Source organism: Orycteropus afer, unplaced genomic scaffold (genome assembly GCF_000298275.1).
Source record: "Orycteropus afer afer isolate SDZICR_OR568_19922 unplaced genomic scaffold, OryAfe1.0 scaffold00609, whole genome shotgun sequence".
NCBI lineage: Eukaryota > Metazoa > Chordata > Mammalia > Tubulidentata > Orycteropodidae > Orycteropus > Orycteropus afer.
In genome coordinates this window covers 646,739-672,361 of record NW_006922196.1, presented here as the reverse complement: position 1 = coordinate 672,361, position 25,623 = coordinate 646,739, and the positions used below count along the sequence as shown (strand labels likewise).

At 38.4% G+C, this 25,623-nt stretch overlaps 1 protein-coding gene across 1 annotated transcript in view; it reads left to right on the top strand.

Moving 5' to 3' along the window:
- The window catches only part of FAM189A1 (family with sequence similarity 189 member A1), a 1,045,217-nt gene that overhangs the window by 752,140 nt on the left and 267,454 nt on the right, over positions 1 to 25,623 (top strand). The window contains exon 3 of the mRNA XM_007956331.2: positions 5,127 to 5,237. Coding sequence (XP_007954522.2) covers positions 5,127 to 5,237 — 111 coding nt within the window. The remainder of the gene's footprint in view (positions 1 to 5,126; positions 5,238 to 25,623) is intronic.

Sequence of the window (25,623 nt, the reverse complement as noted above, 5' to 3'; positions counted from 1 at the left end):
AAAGTGAATTTGCTCTGTAAATCTTCACCCAAATCACAATTAAAAACAAACAAACAAACAAACAGGAAAAAAAAAGCACAATTAAGTGTTCTGGAATTCCCATTCTTCTCAGTGTTATCCGTAATTTGTTATGATCCACACAGATGAATGCCTTTGCATAGTCAATAAAACACAAGTAAACATCTTCCTGGTATTCTTTGCTTTCAGCCAAGATCCATTTGACATCAGCAATGATATCCCTTTTTCCACATCTTCTTCTGAATCCTCCTTATGTTTCTCGCAGTTCCCTGTCAATATATTGTTGCAACCGTTTTTGAATTATCTTCAGCAAAATTTTATTTGCATGTGATATTAATCACATCTTTAGATAATTTTCACATTCTGTGGGATCACTTTTCTTTGGAATGTGTACAAATATGGATCTTTTCCAGTCAGTTGGGTTGGTAGCTGTCTTTCAAATTTTTTGGCATAGACTAGTAAGTACCACCAGTGCAGCATCTGTTTGTTGAAACATTTAATGGGTATCCTGTCAATTCCTGGAGCGTTTTTTTTTTCGCCAATTCCTTCAGTGCACCTTTGACTTTTTTCCTTCATTCATTGGTTCTTGATCATATGCCACCTCCTGAAATGGATGAACATTGGCCAATTCTTTTTGGGCTCTGTGTATTCCTTCCATCTTTTTTTTTTTTATATATATATATTCCCTGCATCATTCAATATTTTGTCCATAGAATTTTTCAATATTGCAACTCAAGGCTTGGATTTTTTTCTTCAGTTCTTTCAGCTTGAGAAATGCTGAGCATATTCTTCTCTTTTGGTTTTGTAACTCCAGAGATTTGCACATTTCATTATAATAATTGACTTTGTCTTCTCAACCTGCTCTTTGAAATCTTCTGTTCAGCTCTTTTATCTTGTCACTTTTCCAATTGCTTTAGCTCTTCTCCATTCAAGATCAGGTTTCAGAGTTTCTTGTGACATCCATTTAAGTCTTTTTTTCCCTTCTTGTCTTCTTAATGACCTTTTGCTTTCTTCATGTGTGCTGTTCTCTATGTCATCCACAATTCATCTGGTTTTCTGTCATTACTGTTCAATGTGTCAAATATATTCTTCAGCTGGTCTCTAAATTCAGGAGGGATATAATGAAGGTCATATTTTGGCCCTCGTGGACTTGTTTTAATTGTCTTCAGTTTCAACTTGAACTTGCATACGAGCAGTTGGTCTGTTCCACAATCAGCTCCTGGCCTTGTTTTGACTGTATTGAGCTTCTGCATTCCCTCTTTGCACAAATGTAATCAAACTGATTCCTGTGTATTCCATCTGGAAAGTCCATGTGTTTAGCCACTGTTTATGTTGTTGAAAAAAAGTATTTGCAATGAGAATTCTATCATGTGATCTCTGGCATCATTTCTATCACCAAGGCCCTATTTTCCAACTACCAGTGATTCTTCTTTGTTTTGAACTTTTGCATTCCAGTCACTAGTGATAATCAACACGTCTTTATTGCATGTTTGGTCAACTTCAGACTGCAGAAATTGGCAAAAATCTTGAATTTTCTCATCTTTGGCTTTGGTGGTTGGTGCATGAATTTGAATAATAGTAGTCATATGGATATTGTCCTGTCACTGACAGCATTGTACTTCAGGACAGGTCTTGAAACATTATTTGTGATGATGAATGCTACACCATTCCTCTTCAATTTGTCATTCCAGGCATAGTAGATCATACAATTGTCTGATTCAAAATGGCAAAAACCACTCCATTTCACCTCACTAATGCCCAGGCTATTGATCTTTGTGTATTCCATTTCATTTTTGACAACTTACAGTATTCCTAGATTCATACTTTGTACATTCCATGTTCTGATTATTAATGGATGTTTGCAGATGTTTCTTCCCATTTTGAGTCACATCAGCAAATGGAGGTCCCAAAAGTTTTACTCCATCCACATCATTAAGGTTGACTCTACTTTGAGGAGGCAGCTCTTCCAAGTTGTATTTGGGTGCCTCCTGACCTGAGGGGCTCATCTTCTGGGACTGTATCACATAAAACTTCAGGGCTTTTAATAAAGTTTTCTAGTGCTATATCAGAAAGTGTTTCAGTGCTATTCATAAGGTTTTCACTGGCCAATACTTTGAGAAGTGGATGGCCCTTTCCTTATTCTAAGTCTGTCTTAGTCTGGAAACTCCACTGAAATCTGTCCATGATGGGTGACCCTGCTGATATTTGAAATATTGGTGGCATAGCCTCCAGCCTCACAGCAACACATAAGCCACCCCAGTATGACAAAATGACTGATGTGTGGTGGGTAAAGTCATTAGAGGGAGTGTTTTAGCTTTAAATTCCTACATTAAAAAATAAATAAAGACCAAAAATCAATGACCTAAATTTCCATCTTAGGAAACTAGGCAAAGAAGATCAAACTGAATCCAATGCAAGAAGGAGTGGTGTAATAATAAAGGTTAGAGTAGAAATAAGTGAAATAAAGTATAGAAAATTTTTTTTTTTTTTATTTAATGAAACCAAGACTGGTTCTTTGAAAACATTAATAAAATTGACAAGTCTCTAGCTAGACTGACCAAGAAAAAAGAAGGGAAGACTCAAATTTCTAGAATCATAAATGAAAGATAGGACATTACTACTGACGTTAAAGAAATAAAAAGTATTATAAAAGAATACTATAAGGGGAGCTGTTGCATTGTGGGAAATTGCAATCAATGTCTTGAGACAAAGTATAAGTGAACTGCTATATGGAAAATGAATTTGCTCTGTAAACTGTCACCCAAATCAACAGTTCTCAGGGGCTGAGAAGAAGTCTGTCCTCAGGAGGCCAATAGGAGGCTCATCTTGAAGGGGCTAAGAAACCTGTCCTGGGGCGTGCCAAGAGGGGGCCTGTCCTGAGGGGACTGAGAGGAGGCCTGTGTGGCCGAGAGGGGGTGTGCATGACAGAGAGAAGGGCCTCCTTGCTTGCCTGTCTGAGAGGAGCTGAGAGAGCTGTCCTGCACTGAAGAAGGGAAGGATATATTTCCCTATTTGGGGAAGCCATTCAGACTTTGCCTGCATGCTTCCTGAACCTGCTCCTGAGTTGTAGCCTGTAGATCCTGATCCTTAGTCATACCCCATTACTTCTTTAATAAACCGTTTACTGTAAGTATAGTCTGTGAATTCTGAGTGACCATTGCAATGGATTATCATAGCAAAGAAGTAGTCCTGTGGGAGAGACAGCTGATGTCAGAATTGGTAAAAAGTTTGGAGAGTAGATGTATGTCTGACCTCTACCTTGTGGAAATCTGCTTTGAGCTGATTCTGGTAATTTCAAACCCAAACCAAACCTACTTCCATCAAGTCAATTCCAACTCATAGTGATCCCCATAGGGTTTCTGAGGAGGTAAATCTTTACAGAAGTAGATTGCCCTTTCTTCCTTCCACAGATTGGCTGGTGGATTTGAACTGCCAACCCCTGGTTAGCAATCAAATGCTTTAGACACTGAGCCACCAGAGATCCTTAGTGTGCCACCAGAGTTCCTTATCCCCCCTGAAGTTAGTTTCTGACACAACTACTACAATTTCATACTAACCAATCATTGATCAGAGCTGTTGAAGCAGCAGACACTGACTGCTAATTACTAGGCATAATAACAACAACCACACACACACATACACAAACTTCTTTAAGGAATTAACTGATATATGACAATAACTCTAATCATTTATTGCATTTTTTCCCTATGTTTCTTTGAATGTACATTTAGCTCATGATGTACCAGATTCATTTACCTAACTTATTTACTAATATTAGATCTATTTTGTTTACTAAGATATATTTTAAAGGATCAGCTTTGATGGTTTAAAATAACCGTGAAAAATAACAAACAAACTCATTTTTAGACAAGGAAAATATGAGATGGATTGCCACAATAATGAATTCAAACGTTCCAGTGATCATGAAGATGGCCCAGGACCTGGCAATGTTTTGGTTGTTCAGTTCTGCATGAGGTCGCCATGAGTGGGAATCCACTCAAAGAAGCTAACAACAATAAAGACAACTGCTTGAATACTCAAATCCATGGTTAAAAACATAGTTTTTCTGTCTTGGCCTCTGATGTTCAAAATTGTTTTTCCTGTTGTAGAGACAAAGTTTATGAAACCAAAGTGGAATTTAAATTCTTCTGCTATGAAGTATTAGTAGCCCTGCACTCAGCTGGAACTTAATTTCTGTTACTTGCTAGAGACTGGACTAAAGAAAGTTTTCAAAAATCTAACCAGAAGAGATTTATATGGACTACAATTGCAAAAGGAAAGTAGGTCCACACCTAAAATCATTGCTGAAACATTACTAGTGTTATGAAGTTGAAATACTTCCTAAATGAACAAATACCCTCTTTCATGTTCTATCCTACATGTGAGTTTTTAAGGAAGGTAAATTTTGCTGATTTGAGGGAGATACATTACATTCATGAAAATATCAATTGCTCCTAAATTTAATTTAGCCAAAAAAAATTTTGTAGGCATTAGCAAAATAAATTAAGACTTTCTTACTCTCACACATTGCTGTTGTTATATGCCATTGTATGGGACTCCACTCATAGTGACTCCTCCTTGGGTTTCTGAGGCAGCATCACTATGGAAGTAGATTGCCCAACCTTCCTTCCAAGGAGTGGTTGGTGGGTTTGAACCACTAGCCTTCTGGTTAGCAGTCAAGTGCCTTAGGCACTACACTATCAGAGCTCCTCACACATTGCTAGTGGGAATTAAAAATGGTACAACTCTTATGGAGAGAAATTTGGCAGTTTCTAGCAAAATTAAATAGTCATTCATCCTTTGATCCAGCAATCCCATTTTGAGAATATATTATACAGACTGTTTTCAAGTTTGGCTTCTAAAATATTTAATCATAATAAGTTTTGAATAAAATCATGGCAGCTTGCTGGAGATTTTCAGTGATTGCCTTTTCTATTTATTTCCTAAGATAATATGAAGTTGAAATTTTGAAACATGATACTTCACCTTAAAACATATAAATCTTATCCATGTAATTATTTTATCAACTACCATCTTTTTAAAGTCAAATCATTTTTCTTCAAGCCTCTCCAAGTGAGTAATCAATTTATTGTTTGGTTTGTTTTCAGATAACCTTTTTCATGCTGCTTTCTGCGGTGTGTGTAATGCTGAATTTGGCTGGTTCAATTCTCTCCTGTCAGAATGCTCAGCTTGTCAACTCCCTAGAAGGCTGCCAGTTGGTGAGTAATAAAATGCAAACCTTTTGGTAAAGGGCACAGGCTTTGATTTTGCATGAGAGCATTTAAAAAGAATTTATTATATTCTCAGGTTTTATGTAATCTTTCCATTAATTATGATGTTTTCTAGTTGTCTGAAGAATTTAAGTTAATTCATTTCTAAAAAAATCCTGTCAAATTAAAATTTGTTTTGGAGGGAGAGAGTTGAGGGGTAAGAAATTTTTTCTGGAGGGATGAAAATGATTTGGAAATAGAAGTGTGGTTGCACCACATTGTGATTATGCTAAATACCACTGAATTGTTCACTTTAAATTTTAACAAGTATTTGCCCCTCCTCAATTGTTCTACTTGTAAATAAATCAATTACTACTAGGTAGTACACTTAACAGGATCACAGCATAGAATTCTGTTTGAAATACATATCTTTATAACTTATTTTTTAGCACTGATATTTATTTACACTAAATTTTAAAAAATCAGTTTTGTAAGTTAATTTTAGGTGCTAGTATAAGCTTAGTAATGAGAGCATCAAAACAATACAGTTTTCAGTTAAAAAGTGCTTGTTTTATTAGACCAGAAAAATTACAGATAGTGTGTAGATACTGTAGAGGATCAAGAAATGGTTTGCTGGGTAGAACTGTCATTCCGAGATGATTTACTACAATATGGATATCTAGCTGGAACAATTATAATGTGCATGGTTGCAGGCAGATATGGGTGTAGTTTGACTCTTGATATGACCATAGTTGCTCGATGTGATGCCATTGGTTCAGAGAATACACAGGGCTTATTTTTAGAGCCACATTCCTCCACAGCTGCCTACCCACTGGCTTTCCCTGTGTCTGTTATTTCTGCAAATTCAGTAGCTACACTGAATTGCCTGAAGCTTTTCTGTAGCAGGGCCATGGCTACATTTTTCATAGCCTTGCCATTTGGGTTCAAGGGGACAGCTGTTTGCTGCTCCTTCTCTACAAAGGCTGGCAGAGGTACCCTAAGTTGGTACAGCTTCAGTGCTGAAGTACCTACTGAATTCTGAGAACTCATTGCTAGGTCTTAATCTTGCCATTTTCTGTTCAATATAGCCTAGGTAGGAGTTCTGATGGCAGAGTAGTTAAAGCACTAGGCTGCTAACTGAAAGGTTGATGGTTCAAAGACTGACTGTTCCCTGGAAGAAAGATGAGGCAGTCTGCTTCAATAGATTACAGCTTTGGAAATCCCATGGGACAGTTTTACTCTCTTATAGGGTTGCTGTGAGTTGGAATGACTTGAAAGCAATGAATTTGGTTTGGTTTGGTTACGGCATACACTGATCTGCTTTTATCCCCAATATGATGGACACAAGGAGCTCTGGTGGCACAAAGTCTAAGGCATTTGCCTGCTAACCAGAAGATTGGTTGTTCAAACCCACCAGCTGCTCCATGGAAGGAAAATGAGGCAATCTACTTCTGTAAAGATTTACCACCTTGGAAAACCAGTAGGGGTCACTATGAGTCAGAATCAACTCTAAGACAGTGGGTTTGCTTGTTTTTGCTTTTTTTTTTGATGATGGACATACATGTCTCCTTGCTACAGTGTAGTCTTCCCTTTGATTACTAAGATTCCCATCTCCATCAGAAAGGAAAGATTACTGTATTGTGTACGTAACTTGGTCAGGCTCTTTATTCCTAAATACTGCTGTTGTTTTAAAGTGCCATTGAGTCAGGTTTGCACTCATAGTGACTCTGTGTACAACAGAATGAAATAATTTTTGGTTCTGTGCCATTCTCACAGTCCTCACTATGTTTGAGCCCATTGTTGCTGCCACAGTGTCAATCTATCTTGTTGAGAGTCTTCCCCTTTTTTTGTTGACCTTCCTAAATAATGTTGTTGTTACTGTTATGTGCCATGGAGTTGGACCCAACTGATAGCGACCCCTCCTTGGGTTTCCGAGGTGGTATCACTACAGAAGTAGATTGCCCAACCTTCTTTCCGAGAAGTGGCTGGTGGGTTTGAACAGCCAGCCTTTTGGATAGCAGTCAAGTGCCTTAGGCACTATGTTACCAGAACTCCTGGTGCCTGCAAATACCGTATAGTAAAATCTGGAACCTATGGGGAACTGGCCATTTTTTCTCTGCTCCCATTTTGCAATGCAAGGCCCTGTGTGTGGGAGATAGACTGATTGAGGTGAGGAAAGGACCAGAGCCTGGGAGTCCCAAATCAAACTGAAAGCCACCCACAGTGCCACAGTGAAAGGTTTCAAATCAGTATTTTCCTATGTTGTTTGACCTTGGAGACATGCTTAAAGAGACTTTCTTCCCAAGATCATGCTTCCCAGTAATTTCCCTGATTATGGTATGCTTTTATTTTTTACAGTTAACTCTTTAATGTATCTAGAATTTATTTGATGAATTTAATTTTTTCTTGACAAATGGCTGGCTTGTTTTCCTAAAACCATTTTACAAGTAACCTAGCATTTCCTTGCATGTTTAAAATGCCACCTGAATCATTAAGAGTTCTTTGGTGGCAAGCTACAAATACTGATAAAATCAAAGGAAATTAATTGGGAGGACAGTGGGGCCTATACAATAACCAAGGAGAATAAAGATCAGACCAGAAACCTGACCCATAGTCAGGCCTACAGCAAGAATCCTAAACATGCCCAGGCAAAGTTCTGCAAAAGTGAACAGCTCCAGTGGTTCCAGTGGTCCTCTTTGTCCATTTGCTTAAGACTCAAATTCTAGGGATGGAGCATTTGATTGGCTAGGGCAAGACATATAGTCCAATTAACCAATACCACCAGATTGAATCCAATGGGTTTTAAGAGGTAATTCCCAATAAGGAAGTTAGATGCTATTAGAAAAGCTTGAGGAGAGGGACAGGCAGGAAATGTATGCTGGGCCATCAAAAATAAATAAATAAATAACCCCAACATCTATCTACTCTACTAACATTGTCATATGTATGCATACACACACACACATACACATGCACAACAGATACTTGTGTACATTTATCTACTTCTAGACTTTTCATTCTGTCCTGTTCCTGTGTCAGTTTATTCATATTCCAGAACAACACTATTTTATTTACTTTAATTTTAAAACATTAACATTTAAAACAGTTTTATAACTGGTAGGTTAAGCCCAACCCTCGTCCCCATCCTAGATTTCAATATCTTTCTTGAAAATTTTCTTGCCTGTTCTGAAATGTTTAGTCTTCCAGATGAGTTTTATTTATTTTGTCAAGACTCAAAAGAAATCAGTTTGAGATTTGAATTGGAATTACATTAAATGTATAGTTTACTTTGAGAGAAGAACTGATGTATTAGCAATATCATGGAATGAGTATGTGTGTGAATACAGTGTGTGTTTCTTTAGTGTACCTAGTGCATTGCCATATCTATGCACGTGAGTGTTTGCATTTTTTCCTCACGTAATTAAAAATTAACTAATTTTCTCTGTATGTGAAATAGGACCAAACATGGGTCCCTGCCCAGTGCACAGTCAGGGCAAAACAGTTTACACACCGAGTGATTAAGAGGAGAGAAAATTATTTAATGCAAAGCAGCACTGCAAGGAGACAGGGACCAGTACCCAAATCTGACTCCCCAAATAGCTTTTGGGATTCAGTTTTTGTAAGTTTCAGAAGAAGGGGTTATACATATTCATAAAAACTTCAGAATGTGGGCATGAATTAATTGAGGATTGGCTGAAGCTTCCTTCGCCACAGTTTAAAGGGACAGTCGATTTTTAGTGTAATGCACTTGTACACCAGCTTGTCACACCAGCTTCCTGTCATTAGGTGATTGGGGCTTAGGCAGAGTGGAGAATGTCAGTTCTCAGCAACTTTTTTCCTGTTTGTCTCACTACGCATGCAGCATGCATGTCTGCATGTCTGTGGGCCAAGGTTAATTTTCAAATTGTCTCCTGAGACACATTAACATACTTATCACTTGTTTCTAGGGAGATAACCTGGAAAGAATGTGTAAATTGACCTTTCATTCCATTCAGTTCTTAAGAAACTGAATTATTATGTTTACTATTTGTCTCCAACTGTGGTTGTATTTGTCTTAACCAGGGTGGTGGGAATAGTTGAGCTTTCATTCTATTCAGTGTTTAAAGAACTGAGTTATCATGTTTACTTATGTGTCTTCAACTGGGGAAACTTTGACTCCACTCAGTTTCACATGAAAAGGATGTATCAAAAAAACCCAAACCAAACTCACTGCCATCAAGTCAGTTCTGACTCATAGCGACCCCTCGTTGTGTTTCTAGGGCAGTGTCTCTACGGAAGTAGATTGCCTCCTCAGCCTTCTGAGGAGTGGCTGGTGGGTTTGAACCGCCAGCCTTCTGGTTAGCAGTCAAATGCCTTAGGCACTAAATAAATACTCTATTCCAGACCCCTGGCACTTCCTTCCAGAAGTAACCACTGCTAAGTTTTTTTTGGTAGCTTCCCAGACATGTTTTTGCACATATTTTTTTTGTGTGTGTGTGTGTGTGTGTGCATATAATTTTATGTACATGGGGCTACTCTACACATTTTTACTCACATTCCGTTTGTCAGTCCGTGAAGCTTGGTGACATTTCTACATCAGCAATTGAAGATCTTCCCGGCTTGAAAATAGCAGCAGAGTACCCCAGTGGATGGATGTGAGATAATTTATCTAACTACCACAATGAAGGATTTTGTTGTTGTTGTTATGTGCTCTTGGGACGGCCCTGACTCAGCAACCCCATCTTGGGTTTCTGAGGCAGTATCACTACAGAAGTAGATTGCCCAACCTTCCTTCTGAGGAGTGGCTGGTGGGACAATGAAGGATAGGTTAGGGATATTTCTAGTCCTTTGCTAAAACAAACATGGCAGAACAGTTTACCCTTTAGACACATGTGCATTTATCAGTCAACAAATAGGAATTGGCTACTGCTGCTTCTGGGACTTATACTAGGTGCAGAGGCTATAGTGATGAACAAATTTTTTTAAAATTTAAAAAAAAAAAAAAAAGTTGCCATCAAGTTTATTCCAACTCATAATTACCCCATGTGTGTCAGAGTAGAGCTGTGCTCCATAAGGTTTTCAATGGCTAACTTTTTATTTATTTTATTTTTTAAATTGTGATTTGGGTGAAAATTTACAGAGCAAATATACTTTCTATACAGCAGTTCACATACACTTTGTTTCATGACATTGACCGCAATTTACCACAATGCAACATCTCCCCTCCTGCTTCCTCCTGATAGTTACTTTTTCCTTGTGTTCATCCCTCCATGCACTCCTGCCCCCTGAGCTGTCTCCCTGTGCATAAGCAGCCCTTTTTTCTCCCATGCTTGTTCTCTCCAAGGAGTGTATCTGCCTCAGGTAAATGTTCAACTCATATGTCAATGGCTAACTTTTTGGAAAAAGATCTCCAGGTCTTTCTTCTGAGGTACCTCTAGGTAGATTCAAATCTCCAACCTTTTGGTTAGCAGCCAAGTATATTCACTGTTTGCATCACCCAGGGACTCCCAGCACTCTGCAACACTCTGTGTGTCCAAGAAAACAGAGATGTGAGAAGACAATTTCTAGGTCACTTTTGCATGCAAATCTGGATCAGCGAGGCCCAACGTGAACCCTGTGCTTATGTTTATAATTTGCAGGGAAAATATATTGACTAATAATAGCAATTTTGATTTATCCCTAACTTTCACAGGGTAACTTCTGATAGGTCACCATTTAGTGTCGTGTGTTCTATCAACTCCTAACAGCTTTTATTAACTTAAGAGCGTTCCTCTCTATCCTGACTTCCTTTTTTAAAAAATCAAGAATGCATGTAAACTTTGTCATTATCTTATTAGCATCTATAAAAATGATCATATAGTTTTCTTCCTTTAGTTTATTAATGAAGTAATTGGCTTTAGTAGGTTTAATGCTGGACCATCCTTGCATTACTTAAATAGCCTTCCTGGGTCCTGGTGCTTTTAAAGCATACATATTATGCTGCATTGACTTTGCTGGTATTTTACTGGAGACTTTTGTATCTAAATTCACAAGTGAGATTGGCCTACGGTTTGTTTTTTGGTGCTATCTTTATTGTGTTTTATATCAGATTATACTCACCTTATAGAATGAAATTGGATTGTTTTGGTTTGACATATGCTCTGAAACAGTTTCAGTAATCTAGGAATTTTCTGGTTTCTTGCATTTTGGGAAGTTGATTTGACTGCTTTTAAATTTTTCCCATGATCATTGAGTCATACATACTTCCTTTCTTCCCTTGGATAATTTTTGTTACTAAATGTCTTTCAAAAATTATCTACTTCATCTAATTTTTCTAATTTATTATTACAAACGAGATAATATTCTTTTATAATTAAAAATAACTTTTAACAAATATTTGGAGACAGAAAGTAGACTAGTAGTTTTCTAGGGTTGAGGGGTTGGGAGGGAGAAACAGGTTTTAGGGAAATGGGGAATAATACAGCATTTCTTTTTGAGGTGATGAAAATGTTCTAAAGTGGTGATGATGGCTGCATACTGTGAATATCCTAAAAAAACACATTGAATTGTACGCTTTAAATGGGTGGCTTGTATGTGATAGGAATTATATCTCAATAAAGTTGTTATAATAAAAAATTATCTTTTAATTAATCAGTATATTTGCTTTAACTTTTAATGTTAAGTTTTGTTTTCCATTCACTAACTTAATCTTTTCAAAAATCGTTTTCCTATAAAGAATCAGTCCTTAGTTGTATTTATCCTGATTACTTTTTCATTGACTTTTTGGTTCATTGATTATGCGTTCATTTTATTAACTCCTTTTACTTTCTTAAGACTTGCTTACTCATTTTCACAACACCAGATAGTTTATTATTATATTATTTACAATAATATTTTATATAACAACAAACTGGATAATTTTTGCATAGCACTTGATTGCTAACTGAAAGGTTGGCAGTTTTAACCCACTAACTGCTCCATGGGAGCTCTGGTAGCATAGTGCCTAAGGCACTTAACTGCTAACCAGAAGGCTGGCGGTGCTAACCCACCAGCCACTCCTCGGAAGGAGGGTTGGGCAATCTACTTTCGTAGTGATACCACCTCAGAAACTTAAGGAGGGGTCTCTCTGAGTCGGGTCCAAATCACCAGCACATAACAACAACAACAACAATTGCTCCATGGGAGAAAGATGTGGTAGTTTGCTTTCATAAAGATTTATAGCCTTGGAACCCCTATCTACTATGTCCTTTGGGGTCACTATGCATCAGAATCAACTCAACTGCAGTGGGTTTTTGGTTTTATAATCATTTATTTTCTTTGCCCTATCACATTTTGAGATACTCATTGTGGTTTTCTGGGTCAATAGTTCAGAATTTAGCCATATACCTTCTATTGGTCACCTCTCTAAATTCGATTTCATCACTCTTCTAATTAATTTTTATTTCAACAATATCTCTTTTAATATGAAATAAAACATTAATAGATTTTCATGATCAAAGATTTATTCAATACATATTTATTGAAGTTATCTGATTCCTTTATTTTCACAGAAGCATTTTCTGGTTTTCTTGGATTTCATCTCTCTTGTATGATACTAATTAACATTGTCTGCTTTTAACTGTGGTGTGGATTCCATCTCAGCACTTTTGTACTGTTGCTGTTCCTAAACTATCTTTTGATCCTTGTTTATGGACAGCAGCCTCATGATCTCTGATAAGTAGAGAATGTTTTTTGGGGCAGATGGTGGTGCTGGTTTGGAGTTCTGTGCAGGCTGTGTGGGTGCCCGTGGCCACCTGGCTCTCATCCACTGGGTCCAGGAGCTCTTCCTGTCCTGGTGCTGGAGATAACCTCTGTCCCTGCCCAGTGTCCACGCTTTCAGTCCCACATCATTAGAGTCCCACTTTACTTTGATTTGGGGATGGTGTCAGGGAGAACAGATGGGTTGAGCAGCTGTTCTGCTGTCTTCTGAGTAATCCCCGCATACATGGTTTACTCACCTCTCTAGCTTGCCACCTCTGATCCAGGAGTTTTCCTGGGTTTCTGATGGGTCGCAGCGAGTCTGCAGGAATTTGGGGCTGATCATGGAAAAAGATATGACCATGAGATAGCAGCTTTGCATGGCAACCTGTTTGTCTGGGCTGGCACTTTGACAGATGCCTGTAGGGGTTGGCCCCCACATCAGGAGGTCTTCCAGAGGCTAGCAGGCAGGGAGCCACCAGGAGGGAAGACAGGAACTCCCAGGCACAAGGAGAAGCAAGGGAAGCTTAACTGTGCCTTCATGATGTCCTTCTGCAAGGTAGAGGGTTTCTGGGTTAGGGAGCCCCAAAGGACAGCTGCACCCTAGAGTCCTTATAATTACAGGGTTTTATCTCATCTAGGGCCAGCAGATGTTGGTTGCATATTCACAGGGTATGTAAAGCACAGTGGTCCAATACACAACTTGTTATGGGGCTGGCACATTTCCAGGCAGCATTTCATGCCATTGTGCATGGAGTCACAGGGGCCAACTTGATGGCAGCTAACAACAAGAAACTGAACCATATATGTCACAGTGAAGAGATGTAAAAATAGCATACAGTTTTGGAAGCATTATTTTTAGCCACATCAAGCATGTAACTGGTTTTGATAGTTAAGGTTGTGTGTCAACTTGGCTGGACCATAACTCTAAGTGGTTTAAGCAGTTGTGATGTGGTCATTCCCATGATGAGATCTGATATAAGGTGTTTACCTCCATGATGAAAGATGCTATGAGCAGCCAATCAGTAGAAAGAGTGTTTCCTCAGGGGTGTGGCCTGCTTCCAATATATGTATATGGACATCCTGGGAAAATTCTCTGGCTTTCTGTTGGGTCTGGATTCTGCATCTAGCTTATCGTCATCAGATTTTTGGAGCTGCCATATTGGCTGCCCATCTTGAGATTGTTGCCTTGGTAGGCTGTGACTCAACAATCTGCCATTTTACCTGCCAATCTTGGATTCATCATCCGCCTAAGTCAGCAGCCTGCTATACTGCCTGCCAATCTTGAGTTCATCAGCCCCTGCAGCTGTGTGAATCAGATAGAGCCTCCAGCTTGATGTTTGACCCACAAACTTGGGGCTTGCCGGCCTCTACAACTATGGGAGCCATTTCCTTGTGATAAATCTCTGTCTCTCTCTCTCTCTCTCTCTCTCTCTCTCTCTCTCTCTCACTGTTTTGCTTCTCTAGAGAACCTAGCCTAAGACACTGGATAAATTATTTTTTACTATAAATAAGCAGGGGAGCTCTGGTAGTGTAGTGCCTAAGGCACTTGACAGCTAACCAGGAGGCTGGTGGTTCAAACCCACCAGCCACTCCTCAGAAGAAAGGTTGGGCAATCTACTTCCGTAGTGATACTGCCTCGGAAACCCAAGGAGGGGTCGCTATGAGTCAGGGCCGACTTAACGGCACATAACAACAACAACAACAGCATAAATAAGCAACAATGTGATTTTGTACTTAACCTGTAATAAAGCGGTGTTTTCTGGACTCTAAATCGTTTTAAGTCAGGATTATCACACTGAAGGAACAGGGTTTTCCGAAAATATGTCTTACTCAGCTGTGAAGCCTTGATGTCCTGGCCCCTTGTGCAAACATGAACTCACATTGAGAATCTATCTTTGTCCAGCTTTCTCATATGTACCTATGTCCCAGATGAATGAGTCCTCGTCCTGGGAGACCCACCATCTGGGCATACATTTTTATGGAATGGAGATCACTTTCTTCTTCCTTCTTGCTGCTTACATTTCTGATTAGTGGCTTGACCTCAGCTTCTCCCATATGTGTATCTCACAAGTAGGAGGACATGTGATTTCTGGAAGGTGAAGCCGAGTGCAGTCCCATTTCCTAAAAGTAATTAACAAAGGCCTTTCATAAAACTCAGGGGAACAGAAGAGAAAGAGCAAACATACATTTGGTGGCAAGGAAGAAGGCAAAATGTGCTTGGGAATTATAACTTCCACCTTGACCTAATCTCTTAGTCCACCTCGGTAGCTGTGGAAGGGATTATGATTTGGTAGAGAGACTATTTCCTCCCTATGTGTTCATTTACATCTCCTCAAGCGGTGCTGTGCTGCAGCAGGCTTGAATTGGCATTGGAGAACATCTTATTAAATTTGCACATTTTGCAGTCTGTTTTTCAAACACAGTCATAAAAATTATGTAAGTTACAATTAAATAAACCATATTAAAAACAAAGGTATTATGTTTTTATTAAGTTTTCAAAACTTACCACATCCATTATTTTATTTTATTTTTTACTTCATTTTACTGTTTTCCATGCTTTTGAGTTTATTTACATCTCTTGTATATGTATGCTGGAAATACTTTACAATGGTGGTTGCCACATGTCTCCTAGCTCTGTTTTCAATGATGTTTGTTGTTGTTAACTGCTGTCCAGTCGGCCCCAGACTCATGGTGACCCCATGCACGATGGAACAAAACACTACCCTGTTCTGCATCATTCCATGACTGGCTGTAGATTGGAGTGTTGTGATCCATAGGGTTTTCATTGGCTGAGTCTTGGAAGTAGATTACCAGACATTTCTTCCTAGTCTCTCTTAGTCTGGAAGTTCTGCTGAAACCTGTTTGGAATTATAGCAACAGACATGTCTCCAGTTGGGTAGTTGCTGCACATGAGGTGCATTGTTCAGAAATCAAAATTGGATCTTTTGCGTGGAAGGCTAGAATTCTACCACTGAACCATCAACCATGATAGGAGTATTTACCTCCATGGGAATCAACAAACTCTACAAATCAGGAAATGTTTTATTTATTGTTGTATTGATCCTCTAGATCAGGTATAGACAGATTGTTGGGGGGGTGGTCAGGGGGAGGCATGGGGCCAAATAGTATTTTAGACTTCAGTGGTTCATAAGTCTTTGTTGTAATTACTCAATTTTGCCATTGTAGCATAAAAGCAACCATCGACAGTAAGTCAATAAATAGATAGGTACTGTGCCAATCAAACATTATTTATAAAAACAGGAGCAGGTTGGATTTGGCTCATGATGCATAGTTTGTTGAACTAATCTAGATTTAAGAAAGTGGTGGAAAAATGTTAATAATGTAGATAAAACATAAAGGTAGCCTGTAGCTATTACAATGTAAATAGCACACACACACAAACACACACACATGTTGTTGTTGTTAGGTGCCATCAAGTCATCTCCAACTCATAGCGACCCTATGCACAGCAGAACAAAACACTGCCTGGCTCTGTGCCAGTCTAACAATCCTTGCTATACCTGAGACCATTGTTGCAGCCACTGTGTCAATCCATTCATTGAGGGCCTTCCCCTTCTTCATATATATATGTAACAGTTCTGGTGGTGTCATGCCTAAGGCATTTGACTGCTAGCCGGAAGGATGGTAGTTCAAACCCACTAGCCACTCCTGGGAAGGAAGATTGGGCAATCTACTTCCTTAGAGATACTGCCTTGGAAACCCAAGGAGAGGTTGCAATGAGTTGGGATCGACTTGACAGCGGTGAATTTGGTTTTGTTTTTCATATATATCTATATATAAAACCAAAAACCAAACTTACTGCCATCAAGTCAGTCCTAACTCATCATGACCCCCTCCTTGGGTTTCCAAGATGGTATCTGTACAGGAGTAGATTGCCCAGTCTTCCTTCCAAGGAGTGGCTGGTGGGTTTGAACTGCCAGACTTATGGTTAACAATCAAATGCCTTAGGCACTACACTACCAGAACTCCTATATATATTCTTCTGGTGCTCAGAATTTATTATACAAGAGCTTGCAGCAAGATGGTGAAATAGGCAGAAAAGCTACACAGACTCTCTTCAAGAAAGAAATGAGAAGCCAATTGAAATAGATACAGAAGATAATCCAGGAACCCTGACCTTTGAAGGGAATGATAAAAGAAGTGGATTAAATACCAACTAGTAGAAGAATCTGAATGAAAACAGTGAATAAGGTTACAAATAGAGCTGCAGACTGTTGGCTGTCCTGATGGCACAGCCAATCTGAATATTTACAAATGGTATTCCAATCCCAGCAGCAAACTAAGAATAGGCTTGACCTGCTGAGGACATCACAAGCAACTGTACTGTAGGCTGACAACTAGAAAGGTGCAATAGTCTCCTTGTTAGCCTTGTACCCCATACCCTCTCTGTGAATGGAGGTGTGGCCATCCCTCAATTCCACCCACCTTTTGGACTAAAAGGAATTCTATCCTGGTCTGGACGACCTGCAACCAGCTGCCTTCTGGGCAGGTAGGAACTGATCCCAGTAGTAGATGTACTGTTCCCAGCCACCATTTTAGGCAGTGGGAATTTTTTCTGAGACCAGATACCCTACATCTAGCTGGGTTTTGGGATGGCTGGAACTATTTTTCTAGGAATGGGATGGTGTTTCCAGTTACATTTTGAGACAGCAGCAATTTTGCCTGGGTTTGCAAGCCCTTCCCACAGCTGCATTTTGAGGTGGCTGGAACTCCCTCTGGAACCAGGTGTCTTGCTCCCTGTAACCTTTTGGACTGACAGGAACTTTTTCTGGGTCCAGGAGCCCTGCACACAGACATTGTCTGTATCAGTAGGAACTAGTCTGAAATCAAGTGCCTGGCCCCTAGTTGCCTTCTGGTTAGATAAGAACTAGCTCTGAGATCAGCTCCCATGTTCCCAGTAGCTTATTGGGCTGACAAGAACTTTTTCTATGTCCAGGTGCCCAATACTTAGTCCCCCTTTGGGGATGGCAGGAATGTTTTCTGTGAGTAGAGGCCCTGCACCTAGCTGCCTTTTGGGATAGTAGGAACTTTTTCTAAGACCAGATGCCTATCCTCTGCCACATTTTGAGCAGGCAGGAATTCCTTCTGAAACCAGGTGCCTTGCTCCCACCACTATTTGATCTGGTAGGAACTCTTCTGAGATTAGGTTCAGTGCCCAAGTTTGCTTCTAGGAAGGCAGGAACTGGTAACAGGACTAGGTACCTTGCTTCCCATTGAGTGCTTGGCCAGCAGAAACAGAGCCCTGGTGCGCTGCACCCCTCCTCTCCAGTTTTGTCTTTGTTTGTTTTTAATTTATTCATTTTTTTTCTTCCTCCTTTCCTTTTATTTTTTTCTTTCCCTTCTCTGGTTCTTGGTTTTCTTTTTTCCCCGTTTCCTGGTTCCCTTCCTTTTTCTTTATTTTCTTCTTTTTCTCTTTTGATTCTTCCCATCCCTTGGATTTTTTTTTTGCTCTCTTCTTATATTTCCTGTCTCTCCAGATATTTTGGTGCTTTTTTATTTCTTTTTTGTCCTTCTTTTATCTTTTTTTAAAAAATTTATTTTAGTTTACTGCCATTTCTTTCTTTCTTTTTTGTGATTGTTGCTCTTTGTTTATGTGGTTTGTTTCTTGTTCTATTATTTTTATTATATTATTTTATTTTATTTTTATTTTGCTTTTTGTCTAACCAGGTGGGAGACAGCAACCATGCCAACACGACCCAACTACACCTGACCCTCCTGCAGCCTCATCCATTGGGTGAGAACCCCACTTGCTTATGCATCAACTAATCTATGATAGACAATGACCAATACAAACTCATCTTGCCCTCAACTGCTCTTCATGAACAGCTGACAGAGATCTGTTCACACACTCTCATTCTCTGTCACACCCACCAGGAGACAGGTGGTGATAGCCTAAGTGTTGCCAAACTAGCAAATATACTAGAAATACAAATATACAACATCACAATGTCTCAAAGAAAACTGACCATCCCAGTTCACACGAAGCAAGATAAAGTAGTACAAACAAGGGGCCAGGATACAGACCCAGAAAACCTCCCTGAGGAAGGAGCAGCATAGGAACTGCCTGATAAGGAGTTCAAAAGAGTTATCTTTAGGTATCTTCAAAGGAGTGAGAGACAGATCAAATAAAACACAGACAAAACTCTAGAACAATTTAGGAAAACAAATGATAAAATAAATGAAAAATTTAAAACCAAACAAAAATAACTAATAGAAATCCAGAAAATTAATACAAAGTTTTCAGAAATAGATAACACAAGGCAAAGGAATAGAATTCAATCAATGGAAGAAAGAATTAGGGAGATTGAAAACAAATCCCTCAATACTACTTTGTTAAGATATCAGTTTAAAAAGATCAAAACAAAATGATGAAAGCATAAGGTTCATGTGGGACACCACCAAGAGGAATGACTTACATGTGATCAAAATTCCAGAAAAGGAAGAGACAAATAAAACTCAGAGAAAACTGTCAAATATTTCTTGGAAGAGAAATTCTCTAATATAATGAAAGATGAGAAGATATCCTTTAAGGAATTTCCATGAACCCCAAACAGTATAGACCCAGAAGAAAATCACCACGGCATATTGTAATCAAACTCACCAAAAGCAAAGACGAAGAAGGAATCCTGAAAGCAGCACAGGAAAAACAAAAAGTTATGTACAAAGGGCAACCAATAAGACTAAGCTCTGATTTGTTAGCAGAAACCATGCAGGCAAGAAGGCAGTGGGATGAGATATATAAAACTCTTAAAGAAAAAACATACCAACCAAGAGTTATATACCCAGCAAAATTGTCCCTCAAATATGATTGTGAATTTAGGACATTTCCAGATTAACAGAAATTAAGGGAAATTGTTAAAACCAGACTCAGCTTACACAAGATGCTAAAGGGTGTCCTTTGTGCAGAGAATCAACAATAGCAGACAATAACCAATGATTGACATACATGATGACATACGTAACCCAGAAACCAACCTACCTATAGAAGTATCCACAGCAAAATAAACTAACAGGAGTATAAACAGGTAACCAGAGACATAAAATAATAAATCTGCAAACCAAAAAGAGGGCATAAGTATCATAGGTACAGAACTTCCAAATAGTTAGGAAGTCAAGACACTTGTCAGATAGAACAGTTGGTTCTAAACCTGAGAAGAAAATAATAGATTACATGATAACCTCAGAGAAAATTAATAAACCTTCACACAAAATAAAGAAGAGAGGCACAAATATTTAGCAAAAAGGAAAAGTATAGCAATGAAGGGAATGATTATAAAAATTCATAAACAGAATGAGCTCAGCACAGAAAATTATGTGGAACCAAGAAACCATCAACATCACAAAAAAGCACATAACAAAATAACAGCAATAAAATCATACTTCTCAATAATTACACTGAATGTAAATGGATTAAATGTACCACTCAAGAGATGGAAAGTTGCAGACTGGATAAGAACACATGACTCATCAATATGCTGTCTAAAGGAGATTAACCTTAGACACAAAGACAAAAATAGACTAAAAAACAAAGGTTGGAAAAGATTATATCAAGCAAATGACAATCAAAAATGAGCAAAAAAAAAAAAAACCGAACTCACTGATACTGAGTTGATTCTGAGTCATAGCAACCTCCTTTGGGCTTCCGAGGCAGTAAATCTTTACAGAAGTAGATTGCCCAATCTTCTTTTCCCAGAGTGGCTGGTGGCTTTGAACTGCCAAACTTCTGGTTAGCAGTCAAAATGCCTTAGGCACTAGGACACCAGACCTCCTTCAAAAAAGAGCAGGAGTGGCAATATTCATTTCTGATAAAATAGACTTTAAGACAAAATTACCATAAGAAACAATAAAGGATATTATATAATGTTTATGTGATTAATTGAACAAGAGGACATAACCATAATAAATATCTACACACCCAATGAAAGACCCCCTAAATACATAACTGAGAATTTAACAGAATTGAAAAGACCATTAGATGACTCCACAGTCATAGTAGGAGACTTTAATACACCACTTTCAATCAAAGTTGAAACAAGTGGAAAGACACTCAACAAAGATGCAGAAGAAGTAAACAATACAATTCCACCAACTTGACCTTATAGACATCTACAGAGCACTTCACCCAACAGCAGCACAATATATATTGTTTTCCAGCATACATGGAACATTCTCCAATCTAGACTATATATTAGGCCATAAAGCAAGCCTCAATAAATTTTAAAACATTGAAATACTGCAAAGCAAGTTCTCAGATCACAGTGCTATAAAATTAGAAATCAATAATAGGAAGATCAATGGAAAAATAGCAAACACATGGAAACTTAATAAAACTCTCTTTAAAAACTACTGGGTAATAAAAGAAATTTAAAAATGAAATTAAACAATTTCATGAATCGAGTGAGAATGAGAATAAAACACACTAAGATAATCGGGACACAGCAAAAGCAATGATCAGAGGGCAATTTATAACAACAGATGCACACATCAAAAAAGGAGAAAGAGCCCAAATCAACACCTTAATCCAACATCTCCAACTATTAGAAAAGGAGCCGCAAAAAAAGGCCTACAATCACTAGAAGAAATTGTTTTTGTTGCTTTGTGCCATTGAGTTGGACCCGACTCATAGCAACCCCTCCTTGGGTTTCCGAGGCAGTAACACTACAGAAGTAGATTACCCAACCTTCCTTCTGAGGAGTGGCTGGTGGGTTTGAACAGCCAGCCTTCTGGTTAGCAGTCCAGTGCCTTAGGGTCTATGCTACCAGAGCTCCTACTTGAAGAAAAGAAATAGTAAATTCAAGTAGAAATAATGAAACAGAAAATAGAAAGACAATAGAAAAATCACCAAGACTAGAAGTTGGTTCTTCAAATAGATTAATAAAATCAACACACTAGTGGCAAATTTAACAAAGGCAAAAAAGGAGAAGATGCAAATAACATGCATAAGACATTAGATGGGCACCATCACAACAGAATGAACTGAAATAAAAAGGATAGTATCAGGATATTGTGAAGATCTCTACTCCAACGAATTTGAAAACCCAGAAGAAATGGACAGATTTCTAGAAACATACAACATACCTAAACTAACACAGATTGAGGTAGAAAATTTGAACAGGCCCATAATAAAAGAATACATTTAACAGGCCATAAAAAACAATCAACATAAAAGTCCTGGCCCAGATGGTTTCACTGGAGAATTCTACCAAACATTCCTTGCATACCTGGCATGAATCCCACTTGGTCAAGATATTTTATTTTTTGGTATGTTATTTGAATCTTTTGGCTATGATTTTGTTGAAGACTTTTGTGTCTAAATTCATGATGGATATTGGTCTGTAGTTTTCCTTTCTAGTGGTGTCTTTGTCTGGTTTTGATATCAGGGTTGTAACTGCTTCATATAATGGATTTGGGAGAATTCCATCCTTTTCTAGGTTCTGGAAATGTTTGAGTAGGATTGATGTCACTTCAGAGAGGACTCCGACAATATATGAAAAAAAATAATTTATTATGACCAAGTGGGGTTCATATCATGTGTGCAAGGATATTAGGCATTAGAAAACAATCACTGTCATCCAGCACATAAATAAAACAAAGGAAAAGAACCACATAATCATATCAATCAGTGCAGAAAAGGCATTTGATAAAATCTAACACCCATTCCTGATAAAAACTCTCAGCAAACTAGGAATAGAAGGGACATCCCTCAACATAATAAAGGGCATATGTGCAAAAACCAACACCCAACATTAATCTTAATGGAGAGAGACTGAAACCATTCCTCTTGCGAATGTGAACCAGACAAGGTTGCTCTTTATTACCATTTCTATTCAACATTGTACTGGAAGTCCTAGCCAAGGCAATAAGGCAAGAAAGGGAAATCAGAGGTACCCAAACTGGTAAGAGAGAAGTAACACTATCCCTGTTTATAGATGATATGATCCTATACATAGAAAATCCAAAAGACTGAGCAAGAAAAGTAGGAACTTATTGAGAGATTTATCATAGCGGCAGGATACAAAATAAACAGTTAGATTCCTCTACACAAGCAGAGAGATCACTGAAAAGGAAATAAGGAAATCAATGCCATTTACCATAGCTACCAAAGGATAAAATTATTGGGAATAAATCTTACCAGGGACACAGAAGATCTGTACAAAGGAAACTACATAACACTACTTCAGGAAACTTTAAGAGATCTACATAAATGGAAAGATATACCTTACTCATGGATAGGAAGACTGAACATTGTGAAAATATCAATACTACCCAAAGCAATATATACATTCAATGCAATATTGATCCTGATTCCATCAACATTATTTAATGATGTGGAAAAACCAATCACCCACCAGCCACTCCTTGGAAGGAAGATGGGGCAATCTACTTCCGTAGTGATACTGCCTCGGAAACCGAAGGAGGGGTCGCTATGAGTCAGGTCTGACTCAACGGCACATAACAACAACAATTTTATATAGAAAGGAAAGGGATCTTGGATAAGCAAAACACTACTGAAGAAGAACAAATTCAGAGGTCTCACACTTCCAGATCTGAAAACCTACTATACAGCCACAGTTGTCAAAACAGCCTGGTATTGACACAACGACAGGCACACAGACCAGTGGAATAGAATTGAGAACCCAGTAATAGATTCATTAACCTATGGCCAGAAAATCTTTGTCAGAGGGCTGAAATCCATTACTTGGGGAAAGACATAGTCTCTTTCACAAATGGTGCTGGCAAAACTGGATACTCATTTGCAGAAAAATGAAACAAGATCCATACTTCACACCATACACCAAAACTCACTCCAGATGGATCAAAGACTTAAATGTGAAACCTAAAACTATAAAGTTCATCAAAGAAAAACTAGGGGGTAAACTTAAGGGCCCTAATTTATGGCATAAAAAGACTATCACACATACCCCAAAGTATACAAACAGCAGAAAATAAACTAGATGCTTGAGACCTTCTAAAAATTAAATTTTTATGTGCATCAAAAGACTTCTCCACATGAGTAAAAAGAGCACCCACAGATTGGGAAAAAATATTCAGCAATGATATATTGCAAGGGACTGTGTTCTAAAATTTATAGAAAACTCCAACACTGCAACATCAAAAATACAATCCAATTAAAAAATGTGCAGAAGACGTGAACAGACATTTCACCAAAGAAGATATTCAGGCAGCCAAGAAAGACATGAAGAAACGTTTATAATCATTAGCCATTATTGTTGTTGTGGTCAGGTGCCATCAAGTTGACTCCAACTCATAATGACCCTATGTACAACGGACTGAGACACTGCCTGGTTGTGTGTCATCATCACAATCTTTATTATACTTGAGCCCATCATTACAGCCAGTGTGTCCATTCATCTCATTGAGGGCCTTCCTCTTTTTCATTGATGTCCCCACTTTACAAAACATGATATCCTTCTGCAGAGAATGGTCCCTTTGAGAACATGACCAAAGTTGGTAAGACAATATCTGGACATTCTCACTTCCAACAAGGATTCTGGCTGTACTTCTTTCAGGTCAGATTTGTTCATTCTTCTGGCAGTCTGTGGTATTTTCAGTATTCTTTGGGAACACCACAATTCAAAGGCATAACTCTTCAGTCTTCCTTATCCATTCTCCAGCTTTCACATGCATATGAAGCAATTGACAATACCATAGCTTGAGTTAGGCTCACCTTAGTCTCCACAGAAACATCTTTGCTTAACATTTTAAAGAGGTTTTTTGCCATAGAGTTGCCCAATGCAATATGACATCTGATTTCTTGACTGTTGCTTCCATGGGTGTTGATTGTGGATCCAAGTAAAATGAAATCCCTGACAACTTCGATCTTTTCTCCATTTATCATTATATTGCTTATAAGTCCAGTTGTGAGGATTTTCATTTTCTTTATGTTGAGGTGTCATCCATATGGAAGACTAGTTTTTGATTTTCATCAGTAAGTGCTTCAAGTCATCTTCATTTTCAGGAAGCAAAGTTGTGTCATCTGCATATCACAGGTTAATGAGTCTTCCTTCAATCTTGATGCCACGTTCTTCATATAGTCCAGTTTCTTGGATTATTTGCTCAGCATGCAAATTGAATAAGTATGGTGAAAGGACACAATGCATCCCCTGATGCATCCCCTTCCTAATTTTAAACCAGGCAATATCCCCTTGTTCTGTTCAAATGATAGCCTCTTGGTCTAAGTATAGATTCCTCATGAGCACAATTAAGTCTTTTGGAATTTTCATTCTCAATGTTATCTGTAATTTGTTGTAATCCATACAGTCAAATGTCTTTGCGTAGTCAATAAAAAATCAGGTAAACATCTCTCTGGTACTCTTTGCTTTCAGACAAGATCCGTCTGATATCAGAAATAAAACCTTAGTTCCACATCCTCTTTTGAATCCAGCTTGAATTTCTAGATGTTCCCTATCAATATACTACTGCAATCGTTTTGAATTATCTTCAGCAAAATTTTACTTGCGTTTGGTATTAACGATATTGTTGGATAATTTCCACATTGTGTTGGATCAACTTTCTCTGGAATGGGCACAAATATATATCTCTATCAGCCAGGTGGCCAGGTGCTACACTTTGAAATATTCTGTTCAGCTCTTTTATGTCATCATTTCTTCCATTTGCTTTAGCTACCTTCCGTTCAAGAGCAAGTTTCAGAGTC